The 26,217-nt window shown below is 43.6% G+C and overlaps 1 protein-coding gene across 1 annotated transcript in view; it reads right to left on the minus strand.

Annotated features, from left to right (window-relative positions):
• The window catches only part of LOC134439360 (oxysterol-binding protein-related protein 5-like), a 38,532-nt gene that overhangs the window by 10,799 nt on the left and 1,516 nt on the right, over nucleotides 1-26,217 (minus strand). The window contains exons 2-6 of the mRNA XM_063189278.1: nucleotides 17,255-17,333; nucleotides 5,130-5,280; nucleotides 3,150-3,223; nucleotides 812-892; nucleotides 473-574 (exon numbers count right to left, since the gene is read on the minus strand). Coding sequence (XP_063045348.1) covers nucleotides 473-574; nucleotides 812-892; nucleotides 3,150-3,223; nucleotides 5,130-5,280; nucleotides 17,255-17,296 — 450 coding nt within the window. The 5' untranslated portion in view covers nucleotides 17,297-17,333. The remainder of the gene's footprint in view (nucleotides 1-472; nucleotides 575-811; nucleotides 893-3,149; nucleotides 3,224-5,129; nucleotides 5,281-17,254; nucleotides 17,334-26,217) is intronic.

A 26,217-nucleotide genomic window follows, 5' to 3' on the forward strand; every position in this document is an offset into this window, starting at 1 on the left:
TCCAAATATTTCTAGGGAATAATTCAACATCTAAGACTCAATAATTGTTATGTCACTAAACAGTTTCCTGTACAATAATACTATATAGCAATAGCAATAGCAAAGGGATTCGTATAGCACATCATCACACATAACTGCCATTCAATGTGCTTGAGAGGAAGGTTTAAGTTTAAGAATAGGAAGTATTATAGAGAGTAGATAACTAACCTTAACCAAGCAGATGAAAATAATGCTGTTTTTAATTTGCCTACGAAACATGACACAGTTGGGGCAGTTCTAATATGAACAGGAAAATGGTTCCAGCATTTGGCAGCATAAAGGCTAAATGCCATTTCACCCTGTCCGGATTTTACCCTGGGCCCAACCAGTCTAAAGACATCTTTTAGGATGATGTTGCTCTAGCATATGTGCAATATACAGTGTTTAGGGCCTAGGCCATTGAGTGAATTCATTGAATTAGATGAAATTATACCTTTAACCAGTTTGACATGATGACCACAGTGGGGTCCTTCAAAGCGCTGAAAAGCTCTTTTGCTGCCCTCTTTTTCTCCTGACGATAATTCTTTTTTTGTACCTTTGAACAAAACAAAAAAATTGAGTCAATCACAATGACATTACCGCATTGTACCACAAGGGGGCAGAGTGTTACCTGATAAGGAAATCCAAGGCTATTTACATGTGCTGTATTACCAAATGACAGGTCTGTGTGATAAAAGGGAGGAGATGAAAATCAAGTCTGACAAGCTTCATCAAATTCGAAATTCTATATCATGCTACTTACACGCATAACAGTGCAGGCAGAGATACCTACCTTAAGGGACTCTTTTCGGTCCAATTTCTCCAAGGGATTGAAATATTCTTTATCTTGACCATTGAAAAGCCTCGACTCTGACTGAAAATAAAAACAAGGGGCTATTATTATCTTCAATAAACCACTGCAAAAAACATTCACTGACATGGACCATCATTAATGGAAAAGGATTACACAGACAGAGATAGTTCTTGTTCACTTTCATGTTGTATTCAGAATATGGTTGATAATGTAGATTGATTTTAAGCTAACAGGTATTCAGAGACTGATGTTGGTACCGCCAGGTAAATTACTTCTGACTGCGCTAGCCATATCACAATAGCTTTGCACAAAACACACTCAGTTTGTATTTTCCGTTTTTGTTTTTTTGTTTCATAATATAAGATACCATGGTAAAGAAACTGATCATAAGTATAGCTGAATGGCTCATAAAGTCACTGGTTGGTGATGGAAAAAAGTTTATGTCAAGCCCTGACAGCTACTTATTAGGGATGGAAATGATTAATCGATTAATAGACTTTAGTCGATCTGTTCTGTTCTCTGTATACACAAATGAAATGTCACTCTGCCATGATGATTTTAAATTGGTGAAATATGCAGATGATATGGCTTTAGTGGCACTCTTTTATAAAGATGACAGTACATCTGACTACTTGGATCATGTTTTTAAGTTAGAGCAATGGTGCAAGAAAAGCTCACTTTTACTCAATGTATGCAAAACCAAGGAGCTAATTCTTAACTATAGCGGTGTCCCATCACCCCTTTTACTGTCCAAACTAAATATTGAAATTGTTGACTGTTTTAAGTATTTGGGCACATACATTGACACAAAATTGAGCTTCTCAGACAATGTTGATGTCATATGTAAGAAAGCTAACCAAAGGTTGTTTTTAATAAGAAAATTGAGAGGCTTTGGAGTTAGCAGCAACATTTTGGAAAGGACATATGTTAGCTTAATAGAGACTGTCATCACCTATAACATCTCTGTTTGGTATGGCCACCTCACCCTATCTAACAAGAACAGGCTGTCCAGAGTGGTGAAAACAGCTGGAAAAATAATAGGGCGACCCCAAAAGCAACTGGACAAGCTGTATTGAACTGCAGTTGATAGGAAAACCCTAAACATTTTGGATGACAACACCCACCCCCTTAACCCTGAATTTGAGTTGCTCCCTTCAGGGAGGCGCTACAGAGCACACATTACAAGGAAAAACATCTACAAGCATTCATTCATACCCAGCGCAATCTCCATGGTTAATAAGCAATGGAAAAGCTAGGCTGGTATAACAACAACAAGGGACTGGATCTGGTATCTGACCTGTACTGTATGTGGTGTGTGTGCTGGGAGGGGTGGCTGGAGGGAGGGGATATGTGCAATGTTTTTATGTGTATTTATGTTTTTTAGAGTATGAGTGTTTTAATGGAGTGAATGTACATGTATGTTTGTATATTTTTATGGTGAGACGAAAGAGAAATTTCATGCTTGCATGACAAATAAAGTATATTCTATTCTATCAATGCATTAATCGATTAAAAAACATTAATCGCAATTAATCGACAATTCAACTGACAAGAGACCCAGGTGAAATGGGCATGCGAAGAGTGTGTGTGAAGAGGGGTGTGAAGAGTGGGAATATTTATATCACCTTTGGATTAAAGAATTGATATAGAATTAATTTAAATGTGGTATTTTATCTCAATTTTTTATTATTTTTTTTAGATTTAGTAGTTTTTTTTCGAGAAACATTGAGATTTTGGGGGGAAAACGCTGCTTATCAATTAATCGTAAGTCGATCGATAAGGCTATCAACTAATGATTAATGAATTAATCGATAATTTGCATCCCTAATACTTATGCCCTCTTCCACCTACATATTACCTCCTGGTGAAGGGCTGCAGGCCTGAAGAACCTGTGACCCTCCAAACCAAATATATACAACCTAAACATTCCACACATCTATACATAACCCATCTATAGAAGTGTACATCTCCCCACATCGGACCAACACTGGCTCTTTAGTTGCATAATCCGTGCTGGCTTCGCTCCCAAAGGCTAATAGTGTCAAGGCAGCACGCAGAGGATATCAATCAATCAAGCTGCTCTGATGCAATCACCTGATTGCTGTTGCTCAGAGAAAGTGCTGAAACTTACGATGCTTTTTACAGTCCAGGGGTGCTGGAGTTGCGCTTTCTCTCCCGCACTACTCCCTTTTTAGTGCATCAAGGTGCTACACCATAATAAAGTAGAAGTGACACTCACTCGCATGATCATAGCGATCCTATGTGAGACGTTATTTGAAGGTGCAGATAAGAGAGGTAAATGGATCTCCTTGAATACCTTTGTGGACGGGGACCTAGCAGGACTGCGGAAATTCTTGAGGCTTGGAAGACCGTCTTTGTCAATGTTGCCGCCTGCAACACATCACATGACAATGTAAAATATGTGTATCTATATCCGGTCCATGACTCATTTTCACTAAGGTAGCTTTGGTCATATAAAGAGGTAGGGAGGGCGATTTGTATTACACAAAAAACATAACTGTCATCCAGAAATACATCTGTTCACTGAGCCTATAAATACATTAAGCTCACACAACCTATTTCAGAAAACCTACTTAGGCCTTAGTCTGACACAAATTCCGAAGCCCACAGGAGGATGTACTTTTTAGACTAGAATTTAATCAAGGCCACAGGAATAGTCACTTCCCACATTCTAACAGCCTTATTTCTCGTTTTATTTTACTTTTTAGACTGTAAAAAGGAGATTAGGCCACATTCGTGTAAAACATATAGCCTAACATAGCAAAATCAGTGCAAATTATACAGCAAAATACACTCAGAATGCACTCAATAATGAGAGGAGCACACATGGAACAATACATACTCACAAACCCATATCTACTGTGTATTGTATGTAGCCTACTGTATTCTAACAGGTACTGCATGTGTACAGCATATGTGACTTTGTTAGCTGATGAAACATCTTCAGTGATGTTTTGTTTTGCTGTGCGCAGCTGACAGTGCTGCTATGTGTTGGCGTGGGTGATGGAGAGCTGAGGTGCAGCACCTGTGGCTCTGGACTAGCAGTAGGATGTTTCCTCTCTGACACTACTCCTCTATGCACCAGGCGGATGACAAGAGCCATACAGCCTCCGGGCAGCCAGGAGACCGAGACAAACAAGCAGCTCTCATCTTTTTCTCCATCTCTCCATCATTCTCTCTCTCTCTCTCTCTCTCTCTCTCTCTCTCTCTCTCTCTCTCTCTCTCTCTCTCTCTCTCTCTCTCTCTCTCTCTCTCTCTCTCTCTCTCTCTCTCTCCTCCTTCCCTCAGCCTATTCCCAATTGAATTTGTTAAAAAAAAACTCGAGCATTGAAACACAAGCCCTGGACGGAAAGAAAAACATACAAGAGGCAAGACCAACAAAATGCACTAAAGCTGCAGGGTAGACAGGCACAGTGATATATGATGGCTGTCACTGCAAGCTCGTACTGTATATGGAGCATAGTCTGGCAGACTTCCCAAACACAGGAAGTTCTCTGAGGTGGGAATCAACAAATGCAGTGTTTCAAATGCCTCTGTGTACCACTGCACAGAGCTAGAACCAATTAATAATAATAATAATAATAATTGTATTTGCATAGCACTGTATCGTACAAGGCATGTAACTCAAAGTGCTTAACAAATGGTAAAAAAAACATCATTTTTACAGATGGATTTAAAAGGAGAGGTATAGAGGAGAGGCAGAAATAGCAGGAAGGCAGAGGAAGAAGAGAAAGATAGAGATTGTAGAGTCATAAGGTCAACGTAGGTAAGGATCAGGATTCTTGATTGAACCACTGATTCCAATGATGTGTCAATTAGTGGACACTTTTCTGCAGATTTGTTGCCCATGAAAGCTCTTTGTAAACACTGTGTGGCAATATATTTAATTCTCGACCAATAATAAACACTATTCACAACACATCTAAAGTAGTGGTTCTCAATGGGGGCTCTACAGCCCCCCTGTGGTTGTTAGGGTGGTGAGAAAGATACAGCTGAGAGGGGAGGTGCTCAGTTTGTTCAAAAAAGGTTGAGAACCACTGATCTAAAGTCTCTCAAGTGTTGATTTGGGACATTGATAGATAGATAAGCTGTTATCACTTCGATGACTCACACTTTATTGTCACATTGTCTCTGAAGTCTTTAACTCTACACACGATACACAACCTGTCATACAGTTCTGGAACAAATACAGATGTCCCAATAAGCGTAAGTAATAGTAGCAGCGTACTGCGGCTGTTTCTCTATAGTGGAGCAATGAAACAGAAAGAAACAGTACCTGGACTGAGAGGGTAGATGTCATGGTCTCCGTCCGAGTGATTGCGATTGCGTGGGTCCACCACCTTCTGTGGCGAGGACGCGATCGGACACAGAGAGAACCGCCGACGGAACACATTCTCCTCCTTCATCTTCTCCGCTGGATTTGGCTTCTGAGAGAATACATACGGCAACATGTTAGACATATACAGTAAACCCCATGAAGACATATGAGAACACGTTATAAACATTACATCATATTACATTACACTCAGCAGAGGCTTTTAACCCTTTGAGGAGTACCATCACAAATATGCGATTAGAATTTTGCCAGAATTTTGGGTTGTCAGAAGGACTTTGCAGGATTTTTAAGACAGAGTTCTATGGGAGCCGCAGAGGGTTCAAGTGAAATTCTAAAAGAAATGGGGAAAAAAATAATTACTCCTCGCAACTTTATACAGATGTACAATCTATGTGCAGTGAAGGCAGATCAGATATGTAGTTACTGTAAAAGAACAATGAGCCTGTACTCTACATTTAAGCCTACATTTGAACATCCCTGGCAGACTAGTGGCGATTCAGCACAATATTTTAATCCTATTCATATGAGAACGGTACGTTCAAAAAATAAAACATCAAGGGACACTGATGACAAGCTAAACCATATGCCACTCCCCCATCAGCGCCCCCATTACCCCTGCCGTATCCTCCTATCCACACAGCTGGCCTGTGACATCACACTACAGCATACAGCTGTTAAAACCACTGCAGCCGATAAAGCTCTACGGCCGGGTCGGGGGATAAAAACCTCTCAACCATGAGACATGAGCCAGGAACTGGCTCAGAGACGGCCATTAATGGCTCTGTGTGTAGTTAAGTCCTGGGCAAAGTGCATGACCTCCTGATGACAGACTTCCGTGACTATTGGAACACCTGTTTGTTTTCTGTGCTCACAACACGATAGTGGCTGTAGTACACCATCACCTAGTCGAGTGCTGGTCTTTCCCCTCGCGGGCTTAGAGAGCTCACGGTGAAGCCAGCATAAGCCCCTGTCATAGATAACACAGCACACAGGGAGCATGTGCTGGTGTCAGTCTGCCGTGCGAGAGATGCTCTCTCTCTCTCTCTCTCTCTCTCTCTCTCTCTCTCTCTCTCTCTCTCTCTCTCTCTCTCTCTCTCTCTCTCTCTCTCTCTCTCTCTCTCTCTCTCTGTCTCTCTCTCTCTTTCCCCTGTCGTGACTCAGAGGTAGAGGGATCACAGGCAAGCTTCCAGGGGGGTAACCCAAGCCTGTTTACCGGATGGACACTTACACTTACTATTAACACAGCGGCTATCTTGAGCATGTGTCTGTATACGTGTGTGTGTACTTGTCTACGTGTGTACCTGTGTGTGTGTGTGTGTGTGTGTGTGTGTGTGTGTGTGTGTGTGTGTGTGTGTGTGTGTGTGTGTGTGTGTGTGTGTGTGTGTGTGTGTGTGTGTGTGTGTGTGTGTGTGCGTGCAGTCATATAAGCGTACCGTAGTTATACACATGTGTCAGTATTACTGAATGTGTGTGTGTCGGTGCTTGCGGAAGTACATTCATTCACATGGCTGGCAGTGGGACTAAAATACAGTCTGTGCTTCCAGTCACAAGCTCGATCACAGCACATGACAGAACAGAATTGGTCAGGGCAGTGGTGTAGTCTACGTAGAATGCGGGTATACGGATTATACCCACTTCTAAATTTCAGGGATTTCAGTATACCCACTTAAAATTGATTTATCCATTGTTTTGAATAGCACAAATATATACAGTATACCCACTTCAAAAAATGCTCAAATATACAGTATACCCACCATAAAAAATTAGACTACACCACTGGTCAGGGCATGGTATAATGAGGACAGCCTGTTATGTTCCTGGTCAATTATACCACTTAGGTGTGCTTACAGGCCTTGACAGATAATCTTACATACAGGACATTTCCTGGTTCCCAGTCCTAAAGGTGCGATGCTACAGTATTTGCTTTCTTGTGTTTTGCATTAGAGGCTGGCCAACAAATTAAGAGCGGGCCATGTAAAAATGCCCGGCCTTATTACGGTTACAGTCCAGTTCAGTGCCTATCACTGAAGCTGCTACTGTCTGCAGGTAAGCCGCTGGTTTTGCCCGTTAAGTGGCCGGTTGGAGTCACTCTGGCCATGTCACCAAATGGCTATCATCGAGTGGAGTGGCGGTGTGAGCCGCATGCCTCCTCTCCTCTCCTCTCCTCTTAGATGATCATCAACATAGCTATGCAAATGCTGCAGGATGCGATGCAGCTGGGCTCTATGGGCCGTTTCCTAGGAGACCAAACGGTAGCGGGCCAGACAGCGTGGACATGGAACATGGAACATGTAGATGGAATATATGGATTTGGATATGGATGAGAGGGGAGGAGAGGCCAAAACATGAAGAGTTCAAATGCAAAACCATCCCATGTCCATCTTTTGCTAATTTGGCTTTACTTGTTGCACTTAACAGAAAAACAAGACACCATTTTTGATAGAGATGAATATTATTTCAAAGTTAGTATTTTATTCCAGTTTCTGTGTGCACTTGCATGTGAACTCATCTTAATATGCAATCACCTAGTCTCATTCAAGTAATTACCTAGAGGTACACTGACCTTTTAAATTTCAGTGAACAAAAAAAAGTTTAAGTTTTGTTGTATTTGTGACAGTAACAATAAAGATGCTTTCTATTATATATATCACACAGATTAGTATGTCAACAGAGTTATGCGATAGCATAAAAGACTAGAATAAGACAGTCTAAATACACTGGCCATTCTAGTTACTGTCCAAAGCCTACAGCGACTAATACAAATTGCAGGGTCTTTGTAAGCTTAAAAAGGGCATGGGCATTTATATTATGTTGGCTCGGGGACTTCCCAACAATCCCCATAGGCTTACAGTTTATTTCTAAAACCAGCCTGTCTTTTCTCCTGACCCATTGGCCCTCCTATTTTAAGGCTTGTTGAGTTGGTGACAGCGGGGACAGAAAAAGACAGTTTTCCGAAGACTATCAATCTGCTGGCTCCAGTGCATGCTCCCTTGCCTGGGATTTGTGACAATGCAGCGTGGGTAATTTTGGGTAGGGCGCGCACATCGAAAACCACTTTTTGCAGGTGCCAGACAAAAGTGTCAACACAGTTGAAGGAGGTAGGTCTGCACACATGCCAATATAAGCTCCAAAAGATCCAGGGAAGATCCAGGGTGATCGAAACATTGCTTTAATAATAAAGTTTATTTTTTGGAGCTTGTTGGCAGTGTGCAGATCTACCTCCTTCAACAAAGCAGCATTGGGCCAATGGAGTCTTCACTATATACAGTACTGTGTTCTGGGCAAAGGTGTAGGTTTGGCTCGAAAAGTGGTGGGGACATTTCAATGGCAAATTATCCAGGTATGCTATTTTTGCATTATATTTGTGAAAAAATGGTGGGGACAAGCTAGATTCATCGCAAAGTGGTGTGGACCCCCCCCCCCCCCTTAAAATTACGCCCATGGTTCTGGGGGCAGTTACATACATATATGCAGCATCGGAGCAGTGGAGGGTTTGACTGCACCATGTTCTAAGGACAGTTATATGACGGGCTGCCTGCCTGCTAGAGAGACCACCACCGGTGCCATGCTGTGTTCTTCTCCTTTTGCTACTCTCTGTACCCATTTCACTTGACACTATCAATAATGCAGAACGGAGGGAGAGAGTGAGTGCAGTGGAAATTTCAAAACACCATCTCCTTCTCAGAGCGAAATCTTCAGGCACGGATAAAGATGGGAGGAGGGGGTGGGGGTGGGGGTGAGGGTCAGAAAGAAGGAAAGTCAGAGGGAGAAAGGGAGAGAGCGGGACAAAGGGAAGGAGGGAGAGCCCCGAGAGAGCAGGAGTGAGCAAGAGCCAGAAACAGCCATGTGAAAAAGAGACAGGGGAGAGAGAGGGGGGTGGGGGGGGGGGGAGTCAGAGAGTGAGAAGAAGAGGAGATTGTAAGAGAGAGAGAGTGAATGAGAGTAACACAGAGTAACAGAGACAGAGGAGAAAGAGATCAGAGAGAGAGAGAGAGAGAGAGAGAGAGAGAGAGAGAGTGAATGAGAGTAACACAGAGTAACAGAGACAGAGGAGAAAGAGATCAGAGAGAGAGAGAGAGAGAGAGAGAGAGAGAGAGAGAGAGAGAGAGAGAGAAATAGTCAATGAGTGAGAAAAGGAGAGAGAGAGAGGGAGAGTCAGAGTGAGAGAGTCAGGGAGAGGGGGGGAGAGTGGGAACGAGCTAAAAATAGCGTCTGATGCAGTGGAGGTAGCCTGCTGCAGCAGCGGCCCAATCAGCATGCCCGTCCCGCAGCAGCAGCAGCACTGTGACATGTAATGCAGCAGGCAGAGGCAGAGGCAGCCTGACTGGGCCATGCATACATACATATGGCTGAGCATCAGCCCGACTGCACTGAATGAACCCGCTCTCACACAATTCCCATTCACATCCCAGGAGGACCGCGAGGGTGGTGTGCTGTAAAGGCGAATGCTAATGCCAGTGAATGGACGTCAGACAGGGCGTGTGGCTGTGCCCATCTGTGCCCCTGCCCAGCTGGCCCTGTCCGGACCTCCCTCTCTCCCTCTCTCTCTCTCTGTCTCTCTTTCTCTCTCTCTGGGGGATTACACAGGGGACAGCCATAGTACACGTCTCTCATGGCTGACAGCAGACACCGTAATACCTAAAACACAGACAGATTACTGCATTGCCAGAGAGGACACACTTAAGTGGAGCAGAGGGAGAGCAGAGGGAGAGAGAGAGAGAGAGAGAGAGAGAGAGAGAGAGAGAGAGAGAGAGAGAGACAGAGAGAGAGAGAGAGAGAGAGAGAGAGAGAGAGAGAGAGAGAGAGAGAGAGAGATGAGTGAGACGTGCATCTGTGAGGTGGACCTTATGGCTGCACAATGAGCTACATGCTATTGTTGTGGAAAATACTTATGAATAATTTCAATAATATATATATATATATATTAAAATTTCAGTCAAACAATATTATTGACACTTTTATTGTCGCTTTATTTTCAATAATGCCATTTTAAGCAAATTATGAAGCAAAAACAATTGAGTGCTGAGTTTTCAACACACAGCCTAAACCAGGGGTTCCCAAATTTTACCATGGCAAGACTCCTATATTCCGATATATTTCAGCCAAGCCCCCCCTTACATGGGGCGTGCCACATTATTACTGTGTTTCCCTTTTCACAACCATAGTGTAGGTGTGTTAGTGCCCTGTTGGGATATATAAAATACTATCTTAACAATAATAGTATTAATGTTCACAGATGCAGTAGATTATTATAATTCAGTTCTAAAATAATGGGAATATTAAGTTTTGTCCTATTTTGTTGTACATTGGTTGTTTAATTTATTGAAATGGTTGTTTAATTTATTGCTTTTATTTTGCAATGCTTTTCCTGCCAATCTGCAGCGGCAGCCCTAGCATCCCCTCACCCCCACCCCACCCCCACTTTGAAAACCACTGGCATAAACTATACAAAGTGCAGCTGTGTGGGTCTTAAATCAGGGTAATATAGCAGTGTCATGCACAGCTGAGCCAGCCAATACCTACTACTGAGCTACACCTCCTCCCTGCAGATGCAGACACATGCCAGAGAGAGAGAGAGAGAGAGAGAGAGAGAGAGAGAGAGAGAGAGAGAGAGAGAGAGAGAGAGAGAGAGAGAGAGAGAGAGAGAGAGAGAGAGAGAGTACATTACACTCCCTTTAGAACAGCAAACTATTGTCCTGTCTTAGGTAATATCGGTGGCCATACATCTTTTTAGAGAAAAGCTTTTACACATCACTTTACTACCCCCTTAGGTACCTAAGTACTTAATTCCTTAGTGATTACCTTGCATTAGCAATACCTACCTCTTCTAACAAGGCAAAAAGGTATTCAGTGAAAACAAATAAGCTCCATTTTGTCTTTTAGTGCATGCAGGCAATGATGCAACTTCAGTGCACAGTAAACTAATCAGAACAACTTCACCTCAGACGAACTATGCAAATATTTCAGCCCCGGATTGTATAACAGTCAAAGTGGGTACCACAAAGTTATCTGATGTGGTGGATGAACTACAGCCTCCTACAGTGATTTGTAGATGGTGCCAGTACCCTGACTGCTACACAGATGTTTTACAGTGGTCATTAGTAAGTCAATAATAAACAACACTTCCTAACCCTGAAGTGTAGAATGCCTCCCGCTACAGTATTGACAGAATGCAATGGCATTCATCGAAAAAGGACAGAAATTCCAACCCATGGTGTGCAATAAAGTGACCAGTAATGAATTAAGGTCCACTATGATATTTGAATTCTGTATTTCATTTAATGACAGAACAATGTTCGCCTGTAGGCCTAGAGTAAACTCAGTCTGACTCTGAGTTTACAAAAAAAAACAGTGACCAACACCCTGCCGCCATGGTACAGGCCTTAGACTAGAGCACAGCCCACAGTATATCCCTATCCGCCCTACATAAATGCGAGCACATATTTGCCTATCTATTTCTGTGTAGAGGTCAGAATACTGAGCATTGTGCTGAGGTCAAGGACTCCAGCAGCAGAGCAGTGGCAGCAACAGAGCCAGAAGAAGTCCTTCAGAGTCCAACTGACACTCTACAGTGCGCTGGCTGGACGGAGCAGATAAGCAATTTCCCGCCACGTGGGTGGTCGTGCTGCAGTGTCAACAGCCTCCTCCGGACTGTTTCGAATGGGACTCATCTGACAAGAGGCATGGTCACCCCAGTAAGGGGCTGACCCATATTCATCTACCCTCTACTCTACTCTGACATACTGTGCTGGCTGTATCTGTAGGTTCCTCTGCTGACTGACAGCACTTACAGTAAAAGCGGTGGGGCTTGTGTTGTGAAATTCAACACAATTGATTACATGCCCTACAAGCTCTTTGAACTGTGAAAGCAAAGAAAAAAACAATGCTAAACCACTCAGTTCCGGAACTTATTTAACTACCGTTTAAAAGGAAGAATATGTTCACATAAATAGGTTTTGGGAAAATCTATGATCCTAACAATTAGACACATGAAATGTGCATGAAATACTGTTTAGTAGAGTGGGTACGTATACTGTGTATCTGACAGTTTAATAAAGCACTTCACTCCACCATCCACAGCTGTGCTCATGCACAAGACCCGGCCATATTATTTCCAGAGAATACAGCATGTACGTGAAGGTTTCTATACCACTGAGGTGCTATCTTTAGCACTGTGCCTCGGTTTCAAAGCCTGTTATTTGGCACAATGGCTGAAGTCCTTCCATTTCACTTGACATTTATAGTCACCTGTGAGGAACATGAGGCCAGTGTGAACAGGAAATAACCTTTACAGAAAGCCTTTCAGCCAATAAGCAGCCCCCTGGGTATGTAAATTGTGTTACAATGCTGAATTATGTTCTATTGTTATAATGCTATGTACAATAATAAAAAGGTTATAAACTACACAATACATGGGCCTCAGTGTTTTGATGCTCTTTATTACGATTCACTTTATAAATCATTCATTCGTTTATTTTCCCTGAATACATTTAGTGTCTACAGAGAAATCCATTCTTGGAGCTTTTCCTAGGATACGTGCTACTTGACCTTTCCGTTTACAGAGGAGGTGAATGGGCCGAGTGCCACGGCTGGTCTCTGCATGACAGACATGGTGCACATGGAAGAGCGAACGAAATATCCAAACATTTTAATCGTAAGCAACCAGACTTCTCGCTGAGCTTGCTAGACGTTTCTAAGAAGTTTCTAGGAAATTTCTTCAGAAAATTTCCTAGAAATTTCTCTAGAATTTCATAGAAGTTCCTTGGATGAGGACGTCTATCAAAATGTCTGTCAAGCTCAAAAAAAGTCCAGTCGAATCCAACTACACTCTTTAGATACTATGACCTCAATGAAGGAAAGTCATCACAGACAACAAACTAAACTCTATTTTATACATGAACTCAGAGGCTTGCCATCTTGCTTGGGAGGTTGGCTTGGGGATATCAGACCGGAAAACCAGGCTAAAACCATTTTCATTGAAAACGGCATTGCAGAAGTAGTGTCCTACAAAGCTGCCAGTTATCCAAGGGACAAACAAGTTGCCTGTGTATTCTCTACACCTCTGCCTGTTATCATTAGTAGTACTGTATCTGACACAGTCATTCATTTTCTACACAGAGTGATGTCTGGCTGGCTTCAGTATTTTTAGCTCTGTATGCATGAGGCCACTACTCCTGATCTGGAACGGATCTCAAATAAGACACAAACAAATCCTGTTCGCCAAGACTCAAATGACTGCAACACAACTCCCTCCCTCCAACGCTTAAAGAGTATACTACTTAATTGCAGCGCTCTCCCCAAAGAGGAGGAATGCCCCTTACCATTTAGCATCATGATGGGAAACCTCTCCCCCCTTTTTTCCATCCATTGCTATTTTGAGGACGGCTATTTCTGGAGTTTAAAGGGAATGACCTATAGCAAACATTTCGAGATGATGGAAGAGCTTTTTTGGAAGGGGTGCTTTGAGAGAACTGACTGATTGTCTGAAGGCGACCCCCATCAGTCTCAGCCCCCACAAAAAAACTAAACATTTCATCTTCACCTCAGCCTTCCTCTGACCTCTTCCATCTGGGAGCCATCTCATTCAGCCAGCCAGAACACTGACAATCTAATCCACTGGCACTAAAATGTTCTCCTGCACAAGGGCACACAACACCAGAGTTCTCCCAAATGTAATCTGGAGGAAACCCAGTTGAGCGAGAGTGAGAGAGAGAGAGAGAGAGAGAGAGAGAGAGAGAGAGAGAGAGAGAGAGAGAAAGAGAGAGAGAGAGAGAGAGTGAAAGAGTGAAAGAGAGCAAGAGGAAGATGAGGAGGAGGAGGAAAATGAAGGATGTGAAGGAGGGGAAAAAAACGAGAAGGAAAGAAAGCCGGGTGTAAGTTCCACACTCAGTGAGGCATGCTTAAGTGAAAATCCATATCTGTCACACATTTAGCTCACATTGAGGCTATTCAGGGACGACGCTTTTATTTTAGCACATATTCTTTTCCAGCCAATCCAGTGCAGACCCCAGGCAGAACCAATCAGCAATGCCATCCTCTTGAGACTAACAAGGCAGCCGAAAGGAGGACATCCAAGAGCCTCCTTGAGCATTTAGAACTGACTCGACTTCCCACCTCTGCACTATATCCACCACACCATCTTTTCTAACAACCATTTGTCATCTTTTTTTTATTCTTGTCCCACTGCCACAAACGGTCACAAATATCCCCATGAAGCGAGGATGCAGCAGGTTTGCAATGCTTCTCTTCCATGGGAGGGAGGAAGAGAGGAGGGGAGGGAGGGAGGGAGATAAGGCATCACACCTCTGAGTGAGAGCTTTCGCCTTGACAGCAGGAACGGTGGGCGAAACGGCCCTCAGGTCTCTGTGGACATGACAGCTCGGAGGATGATATGGAGCTCTATCGCTTAGTTTCCACAGGTAAGCACACTTGCACTGGCAGTGCTGTCCACCGGGCCCACCGCCTGTGCAGAGTACTGTCACAGGAAGCCCCAGGTAGTCAAATACAATTCAAAAATGGGCCGTGTCTGTTTGATGCCACACACACACACACACACACACACACACACACACACACACACACACACACACACACACACACACACACACACACACACACACACACACACAGACACGCAGAGTATACCGCGGCTGTCTACAGAAGTGTGGAGGATGCAATTTTTTTTCACCAAATGTTTCTAATTGCTCCGACTGCCTAGGGATGTTGCACTGTGTTGCACAAGAAACTACAAGGCAAACTACAATAGTACAGGATCCAAAATCGTAAAAGTGCCACCGAGTATGTATGTATAAACTACACACACACACACACACACACACACACACACACACACACACACACACACACACACACACACACACACACACACACACACACACACACACACACACACACACACACACACACACACACACACACACACACACACACACACACACACACACACACACAAAAGTTCAATGTCTACTAACCAACAGCAGCTGTCCAAATTCTACAAAAATGGCCATGGTTGCTTTGCACTCCTTCAGATAAAATGCCACTTCACGCCCAAGATAGACAAAACTATACAGACTACAGTACAAGTCACAGGACCCAAAAGAGAGAAGGTGCCATATCAAGTCAAGTCAAGCCAAGTCGGTTTTATTGTCAATTTCTTTACATGCACTGGTCATACAAGGAATTGAAATTACGTTCCTTACTTTCCCATGCAGACTCTCCACATGTGAAAACTACAGTATACTCGTACAAAGCTCTTGGCACTTGGCCATCAGGACATAGTTCCTTTGCACAGCTGATAAAGTGCTACTCCATCCCTCTATGACAGGGTTTGCATCTCACCTTATCTGACCTCCCCCTTCCCCCTACACACCTAGTCACTATCCACACAAACAACACTGTCGCCGTCAGTACTGGCAAAGCCCACATCGGTGTCTGCCTTCGCAAAGCAAAAGGGTGTTCAGGGGGAGATAACAAGTGTCAACATATACTGTAAGGTTCACTAGTGCATTGCTGCTGGCTACAGTAGTTAACAAGAAAAACTCCCCCAACTTAGCTTTGACGCACTGGGTGTGCTCGTAAACTGCAATTCCCAGTGCTCAGACCAATGGCTGACACATTGAAGCTTCCGGAACTTCAGAGTGATTATGTAACCCTCATTTGGTTAGGCTATGTGTCACACTGGTTGATTGTATCATTTGTTCATCCACCTGTATAATAGATGCAAAAATGTGCTTGAAGTTTGATTTTACTAGTTTCACAGATGAATAATGGAATCATTTTTCAGCCCCCACACAGAGCACATTATGTTGACAACTGACATCAAGCTCAGAAGTGGGAGGAGCAACATCTAAATTAAAGTGAAGAGGTGGTGTGCACATGTAAACCACAGGAGCAGGACAACAATGTGAACATATACATATAATACACTATGGAAAATAATGCTTTAAAAATTATTCCCAATTGCTCCCATTCAGCTAAAAAAAAACGTCAGTAAGAGTGCAGATATTCAACATCTAAATTAGAAATAAAAGCCCTCATTTACCTTTGGGTGTCTGGTGTCCATTTATATCAACGTAACCATTTTTTACGGTAATTCAGTGAGAGATGGAATGTTCAGGCTTTCTGAACAGAGTATAACTCAATTTTCAGACTGTCATATTGAATTAACTATTGCACCAATTAACTAGCCTGCCGAGCCAAACCAATTTGCGGCCGCTAGGGGCGTCTAGATTTCTAGGCTACCAATTAACTACAGAATTTGTGGGTTTTTTTTAATTCTTTTTTTTAACCACAGGCACATCTGTAAGCATTATATACAGTATAATGTGCAAATGCTGAGTATATTAACCTATAAAGCTCTGCTATTCAATCAACACATATAAACTCAATTTATAATGGCTGAGCAGTTGGCATCAAAAACTGCAGAGGTATTGAGAATGCACAGCAAATTTCAGTGTCAATTTTACACTTTTGAGAGTCGAATTGAACACTACAAGAGCTGCACCTACTCTTTAAGTGTCGAATTAACACAGCAAAAAATATACTGGGTGGCATCAAAAACTGCAGAGGTACTGAGAATGTAATATGAATAGTTCATTCATGGCCTGCAGTCAGAATAATCTCCTCAAGATTACCGGCACAGATGACAACGGCATCGTCAGCCATTCTTACATAAGTCAGAACTTGCAAGTGTACAGTACCTTCACAGATATTTTTAAATGTTAGTTACATCACTTTGAAGCAAAAGGGAAGTGCTGTTGCAACGTTTAACTAGTATAATTCTATTTTCATGCTTTAAACACACACACACACACACACACACACACACACACACACACACACACACACACACACGCACGCACGCACGCACGCACGCACGCACGGACGCACACACACACTTGCATGAGCACAGAGACAGACAGACAGGCAGGGCGAGAGACGGACAGACAAACAGACAGGCAAATGACAGATAGATATACAGGCTCAGACACACAGACACACATACAGCCACCCACACAGACAGACGCACAGAGATGCATACTTGCCTCAGACATCAGAGTGTCATTCTTCTGTTTCATCTGGGACATTAAAACTCATCTATGGCAGTATCTGGTCATGTTCAGCCTGATGTCAGAAAAGAAAGCACACTTTCAGACAAAACGGCCACAATACCACCTTCCACTCACCCTTGACTATCTATCTAGCAGTGAGAGCAATGAATCATATATCCTCGAGTGCAGAGGTTTGAGAGGAAGTGACTAACATAGGTGAGAATTCTCGTTTTTTTCTCTCCACAGGAACAAGTCACTTCTACCGTTCCGCAACAAAAAAACCCATCTTCAATTGCCATAGCAACGTCCAATTTCTCCTTCAATCTGACGACCCTGTCTAGACGCTGATTGGCAGTCGCTGAAGAGGCTGCTATGCTATTCTCGGTTGAGTTGGGGCATTTTATCCCAACCTCATTGTGTTCCACTTCACACCACCTGGGATATGGCCTTGAGAGGGTGGGCGTAAAGGCAGAGTCCTGAGCCATTATGCCAGATGACATGTCATGACATGTCATTATGTCATGACATGCATGCGCTGCGGCCCCCTCTACCATATTGACCTGTAGAACATGCACACATTTTGGACAGGCAGTGAGGTGTCTGTCCATCTACTTAGTTTGACTGAATTAGCAAGCGGAATGAAGGCAAAGCTACATGCCAATGTCTATTGTACTGTGAAATACTATTTTGAGTTCAAGCCTTATTTATTTGATGAATGATTTATAACATGCCATAATTAAGTATCATTATAATTAAAAATATAAATACTCAAGGGTTTCTGCCCTCCCATCCCAGTATTGATTCAAAGGACCAAAGAAGCAAGTGAGTGTCTGTAACGACGAGTGTCTGTAAAGATGCCAATGTCAATGTACTGTGAAATACTCTTTTATGTTCAAGCTTTATTTATTTGATGAATGATTCATCACATGCCATAATAAAGTATCATTATACTTTGTAATTAAAAATCCAGGAGTTTCTGCCCTCCCATCCCAATATTGATCCAAAGGACCAAAGAAGCAAGTGAGTGTCTGTAACGATTGCAAGCTGCACTGTCAAGTAAACATGCCAATCCAAATAATGCAAATGTGCAAGAAAAAAAGACCATGGTCTGAGGCAACTGGCCCAATGCCAATTACAATGACTGCTGACTCGCAAAGTCTTTGAATGGTACAAGTTATTCCTTTCTCTCCCTGGCTTCTTTTACATACCCTATAAGGCTTTTTCACATGGTTATTTGGTGCTTCTGCACTCTACACGCATAGTTTTTTTCTTTTGAAAAAGGGGGAAGGATTTGCAAACTGCTGGCAAAAGACTAACTCATATATTTTAGGGCAGCGTTTGAATCATAGATCTTCTTGCGTTGTACTTTTGCAAGCAGTGTGCATGCAAATCTTACCCCCTTTATCATATGTACTTTTTTGATTTAGCACCTGCTGATGCTTTTGTCTTGGGTGTGCTGTGCACGCTCTGTACCACACCTTTTTTCCACCTTTTGCAGTTGTGGCCTGAGTCTGAGCTGCAGGTAGGTGACCCCTTGTGAGTGTCCGTTCGTAGTGTCGACAGGGGCAAGCTGTTCCCTTCCCCGGCCTCTGCTGCTCGCTAACCGTGCTGACGAAGCTCAGCTGGAGCTCTCTTCCAATTAGACCAGCAGACACCCCACTACTGTGGCTGCCAACGCTTTATTGCCCAGGTACAAAGGAGAACGGTGAGAGAGAGAGAGAGAGAGAGAGAGAGAGAGAGAGAGAGAGAGAGAGAGAGAGAACAGGAGAAGTAGAGTGAGAAAAAGAGACTGAGAGAACAAGAGTGAGAAAAGGAGAGAGTGACAGAGATTGAGAGAGAGAGAGAGAGAGAGAGAGAGAGAGAGAGAGAGAGAGAGAGAGAGAGAGAGAGAGAGCATCAACCTTGATGTGGTGAAGCACGTAGCTAACACTTGCCACAGGGTGCTTATATCCAGTGGGTGGCTATTTCCGCCAGCCTTCTCCCCGCCCACCTCCGTCTCCCTCTATTCACACCACCACCCTCCTGCAGCCCACACGGTGCCAAATGAACATCCACTTGATCTGGACTCAGCATGGGAACCGTATGGCCATCAAAGAATAGAAAGCCATTTCTCGCCCGCCATGCGTTTCACACAATTCGATTCGGCCTATTACGGCGGCCTCTTGCTGGATATTCTGCTGGCTGCTTCACATCGTGCTGGTTGAGACAGCCAGGCCAGCAACACAGCAGTGACTGGCTGTCATTGGGGCCGCGGGCTGTGGCCTTGTGGTTAGGGAGTTGGTCTTTCAATCTGTGGGTTGTAGGTTCAATTCCCACCTGAACTCTCCCTCCCTATACACCTCCAGCCATGGCTCTCATGCCCTTGAGCAAGGCACCTAACCCCACACTGCTCCAGGGACTGTATCCAACACTGTGAAAAATAATAACTGCACGTCTCTTTGATAAACGTGTCAGCTAAGTATAATGTCCTGTCGTGTCATGAACTTGGACACAAAAAAGAAATGCTACTCAAAAAGCTAATACTACTCACTTTGTTCTATTCTAAGCTCTCTAAGCGACAGTTCTTTTTTGGGATGTTACTTTTCATTGTTTTTTCTCGCTCTCCATAGTACCATCATTCCAGACAGCATATGGCAGGTGCAAATGGAACCTGTTTTTATTCTCGGGAGGGTTTGTGAAAGGCCTACTTTTCTTCCTCCAGATCATCTTTGCACCCTGCTGCATTGAGCGGTCTGAGCTGAGGGGATCAGGGAGATCGCCTGATCACTATTGTTGCAGCACTTAAGAGGTGGACCAACAGTCAGGCTCACCAACAGTGGGGAACAAACAGGTTACCTGTCCCAGGCCTGCAGGGAGAGGAGGGGCCAAGAATTGGGTCCCCATTGCATTGATAAGGGGTGCCGTTTCAGATTATTTTGTCCCGGACCCGTTCAGTGGCCATGCGCACATTACAGACAGATGCAATGAACACTGTTCTCTGGTCTGATGCACTGAAGACCACCATTCAGAATGGAATGGGGGTGTGGGGGGGTGTTGGGACGACTAAGCTGGCAGGCAGTGGAAAGCACCATGCCACTTCTCAGCAGGGCTCAATCACACATGTGTCAACTCTGGACAACAACTAGCCAACAGTTCACCCACAACAAAGGACATTCTCTCTCAGACGCCAGTCGTCGCCACACGTCACTATAGACATTCGACGCGTGAAAGAAGGGCTTCTTTTATGGCCGTTGTTGTTTGTTATTCACTTAGTACAGCATGTGTGCAATGCATTCACACGGTACACTATGGAGCCATGGGCAGGGCTGCTGACAGCTTTGGCTAGGCCCAGGACAAAGTAATCTAAAAGGGCCCCCCACCCAATACAATCAATGTAATGAGGGCACAATTATGGGGCCCCCCATCACCCTGGGCCCGGAACAGCTGACCCCTTTGTCCCCTCCCCTTGTCAGCTTCCCTGTCCATGGGTGCGGCCGCGGTGACATGCAGCAGGAGCAGCAGGAGCAGCAGGACATGTAGCATCTTGTAGCGCCAGGTCCCCAGAGCGCAATCAGCCGCCCTCCCGTCCCGTCCCACGGCCGTGCTAGCCTTGCCTGCTGGGTCGGGGTAATGAGGCCGCGGAGAGGAGAGGCTCTGACAGCCCTGGGCAGGCCAAGCACCTCTGGTGTGAACTACACGGCACATGGAGACCTATAAATAGACCCAGCAGAGCCAGCAGCAGCGTGTCCTATTCCTCTGCTGACCCCTGAGAACAATCAGGACCTGTGCGACATGAACCAGATGTCGTAATTGATATAGCCTTATTGGGTAGCGCTCCTATTGCTGCGAGTGCCGCAACTGGCGGCGCAGTATTTCAGCATCTGCGACTTGTTCCAGGAGGCAGAAGTAGAAGTTCTCTAACTCAGTGTTTCTCAACAGGGGTGCTGGGGCACCCTGGGGTGCTGCGGGCCCCCCTCAGGGTTGCCGCGGAAACGTGGCTGATAAATAAATTATGTACTATAATACATATTTGTCTAAATTGATAAGTTAATGCTAGTCAGTGGAATCTTTCATCTACCATTTACGCACAATAAAGTAAATATAGGTCGCCCCAGTCAGCTGCAACTTCGAACGTAGGTCGTGTGACGTCTCCAAATGTGTTACTTTTCTAAGCTTGTGTGGTATCGGATGCGATGCCATGTTACGGCTTGTTGGTTTGGGGTGCCTTGACATTTTTCATGAATTGTAAGGGTGCCTCGCCTAAAAAGAGGTTGAGAAACACTGCTCTAACTGATGTACAGTAATTACAACACTAGTAGCCTGCATGATGTTACATAGTTTATACTGTACTCCAGTTATTCCACTGTACCAAATGAGGTAGACTTCTCCTTTTACTTCATAGACCTCTGGATGCAAATACTGTATTTCGTCTGGCTATAGCTTACAGTGAGCCAATCTGATAGCACAATTATCAGTGCTTTACAGTCAGAGCAGCTATTTTTCACCATGCTCTGATGAAATACAAAAATATGCATGCAGCAGTGGAGAACGCTTCGATTCATAGTAAAAAAAGAGAGAATGTCTGGCAGAAAAGGCATTATACCTCTAAGCCTCCCCCCACCAGACATAATCCACCTCTGCAGTCTTCATGCTTGGCACCGGGGGTTATTCTCTTCCCCGACGGCTATGCAGAACACTGCTGAAAATCTTACAGTATCTTCCAGTCGCAGTGGCCTCAACCACCCTGCCTGCCTGATCCTCTCATCTTTTCATCATATACACATCTATTCTTCCATTCGCTCTCTCTCTATCTCTCTTCTCCTACCACCCACCCTACTTGTTTTACACCTGGGAATTCTTTGCCGCCAAATAGCCTGGATCCATTTAATACTGGAAAAGAAATGTATGCCCCTGAGGGTGTTGTGCTGGCAAGCTGCAGACGGTTGAAAACGGTGTACGGGCTGGAGTGACTAAGAGGGCATTTTCTTCAGTTAGCCCGGTGAGAGTTACAGCAATGCAGGCACGGCTGCACATACTGTTACAAAAGGGGAGGGGGTGTCTATATAATAGAAGCCTAAAATGGAAGTGTCAGTGCGTTGGACTATTACCAAGAATTCATCCTCTGGTTTAGTTGAACAGCTTGGAATGTGTAGAGGAAATATACTGTATTTGTAATTAGCCTTTTATTAATGTTTAAAATGCATGTAGAGTACATACTGTGTATCGACTTTATTACCAATTCTAATATCACAGAAGTGGAACAACTGCAGGAAAACACTAAAATGCTGAGGGCAGCATGAACACATAGCACAGAGAAGAATGGTGACAGGCTTTATATGTACAGTATGCACTTAGCGCAGGAAGCTTGCCAAATCAATGAAATTAATGGATTTCAGCTCCAGCGTCAGCCCTGTGCATGCATGGCCACTGGTAGGATTTCATGCTTGTCATGCTTTCATGTCTTACTTTTCAAATGCATAAAAGCGAGGAGATTCTTTTGAGCAGCTGTTGTTTTACTGGGGTCTATGTCAGTTCAATTGTAACTTCTTTTAGCTTGGCTGACTTAAAACTATCACGTCATGTTTGCATGTGATGTGATCATGTGATGTTTTACAGCACAACAACCAAAACAGAAAATATAAACACTAACACTAAAAGCATAACACTAAAAGCATAACACTGAAAACACTAAAAGCATAATTTATACAATATGCTGGAGCCTCCACTTTCTTCTTGGGACTCGGGGTGAGCTTATTATTATGTAACTGATTACACGTCTCTACAGACATTCATCTATGCCTGTAGTCAGCTAAATGCCATTCCGTGGACTCTGACTACAACTGTGGCACAAACCAAATGCTTGAAAATCTGGATAACTGGAAAGGAAACAATGGCATGTCCCTCTAGTGACATTCTGCTAAAAGCAATAGTCTCAAAGAGTACGGCTTTACAAGCAGTCTTGAAGCCTTGAAGACATCTGATGACCCTTCACAGGCATCAAATCAAAGCAAAGAGACATTTTCAACTGCCAGGCAGATGCAGCTTTGAGTCTGAGTTGAAACAAATTTTAACTTAGAAAAATGTACAAGCACTGTCTTTAAAGACCAACTGTAAATAAAGCATACACAGTGTCAACTTGCGGGTTTTGTGGCCTGTGGGATACACTGTATGTTCCAATATTCTCACATACACAGCAGGTGTGTTTTTGAGTATATTTCAGCAAATCCACCTATTCTAAACCTCTTTACTGCACAGTATTCACACAGACAGCAGTTCTAACAAGTCACACAGCGATAAGTAAAATAAGCACGTGTCCTAAAACTTAGGCCGTCTAGAGAGCTGGCTTGGCCCATATCACACACATGCAGCGGCACACGGTTATGCAATGCCTTCTTTTTCCTTTCATTTCTCTCCTGTTCCATTCCTCTCCTCGCTGCTCCACTTACGGGCTTTTTTGCATCAGATTTAGCTGGGCCGGCAGAGCCAAACCGAGACATGGCAAAAACACCAGCGGCTGCAGCGCCAGCAGACCCAATCCCTCCCTGTGCAAAAAAAGAGAGCCGAAAGTAGGCCAAGTAGACTCAGACTTTTAAGGGCTCGGGCGGCTCACTCATGCAAGTGTGGCACAGCATCCATGACAGGGTGGGGCTCATCTACACACCACTGCGGCTGCCAGAGACACAAGCATGGCTGATGTGGTGAAGGCATGTGGAAGAAGGCCTTCCATGTGTAGCTATGCTACTTTTAAAAATGTCATGCACAAATGTTGACAGGGCAAAAGCAAGAATCTTTGATCCTTTTAATGCCTCAATTGAAAGCTTGTAGCTAGCAAAACAGTAATGACTAAATCTGTTTAGACCATGTCTAAATTTGCTTAAGTCTCTCTCTGATGTAGCAATGTTATTATCAAGTACAGTATTACAGTATTAGCAGCACACACAGTGAGTTGGATGTGCGTTGATCCTATTTGCATCAAAAGGCTAACCTTCTATTTTGCTAGGATTTCCCAGCATGTAGACAATCCATTATGGAGCACCTAACAAAAGACAAAGGGCACAGTGTAAGTACATACTATATTATCACACTGCCCTTTCAATGGCCTGTGGGGGCCATCATAGATCTCAATGCTGACACTTGTAGCAAAAAGGAAAGAAGTGGCCCTGCTCAGCTACAAACTAAGATGCGCAGGTTGCCAGATATGCACTTAACCACAACTCCTGGCAGCCAGAGTGTATCTGCAACCATGAAGATGGCTCACCATCAGAAGCAAAACATATCAATTACTTGGCAGTTTGCGTCACATCTCAACGATTGGTCATGACATGGAGCATCACATGCAATTGCAAGTTTCATTAACTTCCTTGCAATTTGCATTACTGCTCAAAATGTGCAAGCCATGGTAACATGTGGCACTGGCACTGGAAGTGAAGAAAATGAAGTGGTTAATTTGAGATATTCTGTATAGGGAGCTGCTGTATGTAGGCCTACGACTTCACATTGAATATAGTATAAAACAAAATCCTCTCTTGTACTCTCTCCTGTATGATGATGCACAGAAATTTTAACAACTAGGACATCAATTATCACAAGGCTTTCAGCTAAACAACTCCCTAAAATGTGTCATTCAAGGAAGATCTACACCTATGTCTTCTCTTCAGAAGAAGGGACAATAAGTTACAGGCTAGCACAAGACAGAGAATCAAAGGCTGTCATGAAAAACACCTGATGTCAAAACCACATCTAAATCAGTGGTGTGGCATGGTGAAGGTTACGCTTGCAGTGTACTGTCACTACACTTTGAAAAGGAAGGAACAACATACAGTAATTGCCCCAGGTGAGCACTAGGGAACAAGCGTGTTAAGATTAATAAGATTATCTATCCTTCAATGGATGACGGTTTTTGAAGCATACAATTTTGGACAGCTCATGTCCAAAGAAAGCAGACCATGGTGCTTGTTTACAGTACAAGACATCCGATAATGTGTATTCAATTCCAGTTTAAAACATAACCGGCATGAAAAAAATACTTCTGTCATAGAGGGTAGCTGTCAGGAAAATTAGATACGTTCGTATACAATTACCAATAAAAGGATGGACATTTTAACAGCTTAATAACAGCTTTAAAGCAGATATTATCATTATTATTACCGTAGTAGACACTGTAAAAACCCTTCTTGCGTCTGTGCCTCTCAGTTTGGCTGTGATCCTTCAGCCTAAAAACTGCAGTGTGGTACAGCAAGCCTCATCTTTTATGCAGTGCAAAAAGCGCCTTCCATGTCTAAATCCCCTACCAGGAGGAGGCAGAGGAACACAGCACAGCACAGGGTGCTCTATAATGGCTACTATAATGGCCACTCAATTCAGTTCAGCAATACTGTGTGTTTGTGGATTGAAATAGTCTTGCATCACTTATGAGACGTGGATCATATTTGGATATTCATTATTTATCCTGCTCCTTTATGACACATCTGTTATTCTCCTATGCCATATTAGGCAATCCTCAGCCCTTTTTGGGCAGAGCCTCTGTTGATACCTTTTCGTCACCAAAACCAAAACAAACCAAAATCATTTTTTAATCTGTATTTTGAGATGTCAGACTAATCAATGCTGTTCTGATGTAGTTCAGTGTTTCCATCAGAGTAAGAGGCCCATCTGCACTAAGAGGCTACAGAATCTGAGATTCTTAATATGAGTTGGTTACATTACATTACATTACATTTTGTCCAAAGCATAGCTATTTAGGTATGGGTATTGGTTAGATTCCAATGAGAGATTAGGTGCTTTGATCAAAGGCACTTCAGCCATGGATGATATAAGATTTGAACCAGCAACCTTCCAATGCCAATACCAACTCCATAACCCTTGGGCTACCTATTATAGGGTTGGTATCATGTCATGTCCCATATGAAATGCTGAAGATTGAGATTCAGCTATGCCTATTTCAGTCACCTAGTCATCACTTCAATTCAATTCAAACA

Source organism: Engraulis encrasicolus, chromosome 22, assembly GCF_034702125.1.
Source record: "Engraulis encrasicolus isolate BLACKSEA-1 chromosome 22, IST_EnEncr_1.0, whole genome shotgun sequence".
In the NCBI taxonomy this organism is placed as follows: domain Eukaryota; kingdom Metazoa; phylum Chordata; class Actinopteri; order Clupeiformes; family Engraulidae; genus Engraulis; species Engraulis encrasicolus.